At 37.2% G+C, this 3270-nt stretch overlaps 1 protein-coding gene across 1 annotated transcript; it reads right to left on the bottom strand.

Annotated features, from left to right (window-relative positions):
- Nucleotides 1-112: 112 nt before the first annotated feature.
- LOC114751118 (uncharacterized) lies at nucleotides 113-1358 on the bottom strand. Its single transcript, XM_028939784.1, has 4 exons — nucleotides 1285-1358; nucleotides 647-807; nucleotides 401-529; nucleotides 113-215 (listed from the first exon to the last, which is right to left on the bottom strand). Exons 1-3 carry the CDS (start codon nucleotides 1354-1356, stop codon nucleotides 454-456), a joined length of 309 nt encoding a protein of 102 aa, XP_028795617.1. The 5' UTR covers nucleotides 1357-1358; the 3' UTR covers nucleotides 113-215; nucleotides 401-453.
- Between the last annotated feature and the right edge of the window lie 1912 nt (nucleotides 1359-3270).

The raw sequence follows: 3270 nt of genomic DNA, 5'->3' as shown, positions 1-3270 counted from the left end.
TCACCTGATTTTGATATAACAAGATTCTTTTCTGAATCTGACAGCGTGGAGTTGAGCTCATCGTCACTGCCTTGGTATGAATCATGTGTTGGGACTGATTCTCTGTGTGATCTAGAAACAGAATCCTTACTGTCTTTGGATAGAGACTGATCATCATGACCTCCATCCTCCTCCTGATCTTGAAGCTTGCTCCCCGAGCTCACACCATCCTCATCCTAGAGGGATAAATATGCAATTGTAAGAATACTAACAGGTTCAATAATAAGCTGCTCACTGTTATGCAACAACAATTAACAGAAAAACCAATATCTCCGGGATATTCCAAATACTTACACAAGACCTGCAAGCTTTATCCTAGGAATTATAAAGTATGTTCAAAAAATAAAGCATATGTACAAACCTCCGACAGCAGCTTCTTCGGCTTGTCCTTGATCTCCACCACCAAAGAAATTATCACAGCATTTCTCTGTTTATGCCTCTCTGTCCAGTTTGCGTACGCCACAGGGAGATCTTGTTCACTAACTGCAACCTATACAATTAATGCTTTTGAATTAGCAGGAACAACAAAAATTTTGAAACTGTAATCTTTCGAGTGTTGAACAGCACAAGGCGGCAGCTAAATAAATGCTCTGGACAACATACTAACCAATGCTCATGCAGCTTCTTCTGTTCTTCCTTGATGAATACTTCATATGATTGCACATGAATGTTATCAAGATTGCCCAAAACACGGTTAAGAGATCTGGATTGGATGCTTTTACCAGTCTGCTTCATACTCTTAACAAGTTCATGCTGCTTCTTGCTAATCTGACATGCACAGAAAAAGATTTCAGAAAATTCAACAGATATTCAACAACACCCAGTGTACAAAAAGACCAGCTCGTCCTGAAAGAAAAGAAAGAAGAAAATGATCCACAGACATTATCAACAACACATTTGATTCCGTCCTTTCTAGCAGAATAGGCAACAAATTTTATGGAACAGAGGGGAAAACTAGTGGGGAAAAACATGGAAGATTTTTATGAACACAGCAATCTGACAGCAATACGACAGACCTGGAAACCGTCAAATCAGTGAGTTTAAATTATCATATGAGAGTTGGAACAATGGCAATTAGCATAATTGAAAACCAACATTTGTCCTTCTAATTACTGAAATTAAAAAAAATAACTGACTGAACTATTGAGATGTTCGTCCCTGCCAATTCTTTACTTTAAAAACATTAAAAAGAAGTTATTAAAATAAAATTTGAGGAGTGGAGAAAAAAGTGGGGGAGCGCCTAACCTTGATACATGACATGTATTTGTTGCTTTCACTAGAATAAGTGTTACGCTTGAGTAGTTTGTCTCCCTTCATAGTCTTGCTCTCTCATTAAGCATATCATCTGAAGAAACAATCAGATTTCTAGGTTTACCTTTGACAGAACCTTTGTCAGGCACCCTGAAAGCCAATATTTCAACAGTGAAAACTACTTGCACAGGACCATTCCAGGTTTTCCATATACATAAAAATTTTGCTCTCAAGATATGGGTAAATTACTTGTTTTCTTTGTTGATATGACACAACTACTCATCAAAGACATTCAATTACATAATCCCAAAACCAACTTAAAGAAGAATATAAAAGTCAAAACAACAGGATTGAATAAGCAGAAATATCTGACCCCCCCCCCAACAAGCTGTTAGCTGAGATGGTAAATAATCTCAAAAAGCACACTTGTTAGAAAGGCCTTAACATTAAATGCTCCTAACCCGACAAAATTAGTCTCAAATCCAAAATAACTTGAGAATACTCCAAGTTACACCAGAAAAAATTTTACCCCCCCCCCCAAAAAAAAAAAAAAACACCATCTTGCGCAATGACAGTTTTGGCACTGTCCAAACAGGAAATCCGTTAGACCACAAGTTTCTTGGCGGTTGCTTGTGCAAATAATACAATTTGGAGAAATGAAACATAAGCTGTGACAGAGACCGCCGCTAGAGGATATTATCAACATCAGGCTAGCAAGCAAGCGATTAATGTGTTACCACCAGAAATATGACAGGACTAGTTACAATAAAGACATCCAGCATAGCTCAACTGCATATAACCAAAGAGAAATACTGGTCTCAGTTAACTTTGACGTACCCCTCCCGAGAGATGAAATTAACTAGATACCATATATGCTGAAACCAATATTGCTAATAGTTAAGGATTTTGATTAGTTACCTTTTCTGAAGCTTATCACCTTGCCTCACTGAGGAAATTTGGTTGTCACTACTAAATGCTTTCTCCTCAGCAGCCCAAGAACCTGATTCAGATGAAGCTGTAACATTCTCATCATGATTGTAAACCCTGGATTCATAAATATTTAAGGGCATTCTTTTCTCCACATTCTTTGACCTGCATAATCCCATAAAATTATGGCATCAGTGATGATGAACTAAGCTTCCAATTCAAATGGAGAAGAACCTGTATCAAAAGCAAATTCAGTTTATTACAAGCAAAACTTAGCGTATATTATGTTGTCATATCAGAATTGAGTTACTTGTGGGTAACCTACCAACCTTAAAACATGACAATGAAACCCTTGAAAAATTCAAATTTGTGCAAATAACCCCCCTCGGCAATTATTTAACATTTTATTTCAGGTTGGAAAGTTAATGGAGTCAGCCCCAAAGGCGGAGATGGAGTCGCCAAGAAAAACTGAAAAGCATTTAGAAGAAAAAGGCTTTTTTTTTTGTCTACTAAATATAATTAACAGGATAAAAATGTCTTGTAAACACCAAATGAATTCATGATGGTGAAATCCATGCCAATTTTGTTATGATATAAACATGATATAGAAAATTCGCCTTTATTTTGGTTTTTTTTTTGGGGGGGGGTCAAATTACAAAACAAATTTAAAGACGTGTGTGTGTGTAGAGAGAGAGAGAGAGAGAGAGTTTGACTCAGTTCAATTTTCAACTTTTCGGTGTTCCAAAGGCGGCAATGGGGAAAATACATCTCATTAAACAAGTCTAAGCAATGAAAATCCGGGAATCAACCATCTCAGCATTTAAATGGCAGGGCATCTCAAATCAGTGATAAAATTCATGCATTATATGAATGGCATAGGGTATATTCCAGTTGCCTTGTCCCTGCAGGTAAAATGGAGAACCACCAATGCCAGTATTGGCAAGCAAGAGTTGGATAAGACATCCTCCTCATAATCATAATGGAAAGACCTGTCTAACTTTCTTGTATGTGTGTGCGTGTGTAGGGTATGCAAAATGCAATGCATCAGAAGTC

The sequence above is a fragment of the Neltuma alba genome, unplaced genomic scaffold (genome assembly GCF_004799145.2).
Source record: "Neltuma alba isolate B1F8T4 unplaced genomic scaffold, ASM479914v2 tig00006760_pilon, whole genome shotgun sequence".
NCBI lineage: Eukaryota > Viridiplantae > Streptophyta > Magnoliopsida > Fabales > Fabaceae > Neltuma > Neltuma alba.
The sequence above is the reverse complement of the archived record's forward strand: the minus strand, read 5'-3'. Positions and strand labels throughout refer to the sequence as shown.

Excerpts from the sequence above, each read along its gene's own strand:
- LOC114751118 (XM_028939784.1), bottom strand. The coding sequence starts at position 1,356 with ATGAAGGGAGACAAACTACTCAAGCGTAACACTTATTCTAGTGAAAGC. Across the intron at positions 808-1,284 it reads AATACATGTCATGTATCAAG|ATTAGCAAGAAGCAGCATGA; the intron begins GTTAGGCGCTCC and ends TGTGCATGTCAG. Across the intron at positions 530-646 it reads AAGAAGCTGCATGAGCATTG|GTTGCAGTTAGTGAACAAGA; the intron begins GTTAGTATGTTG and ends TTAATTGTATAG.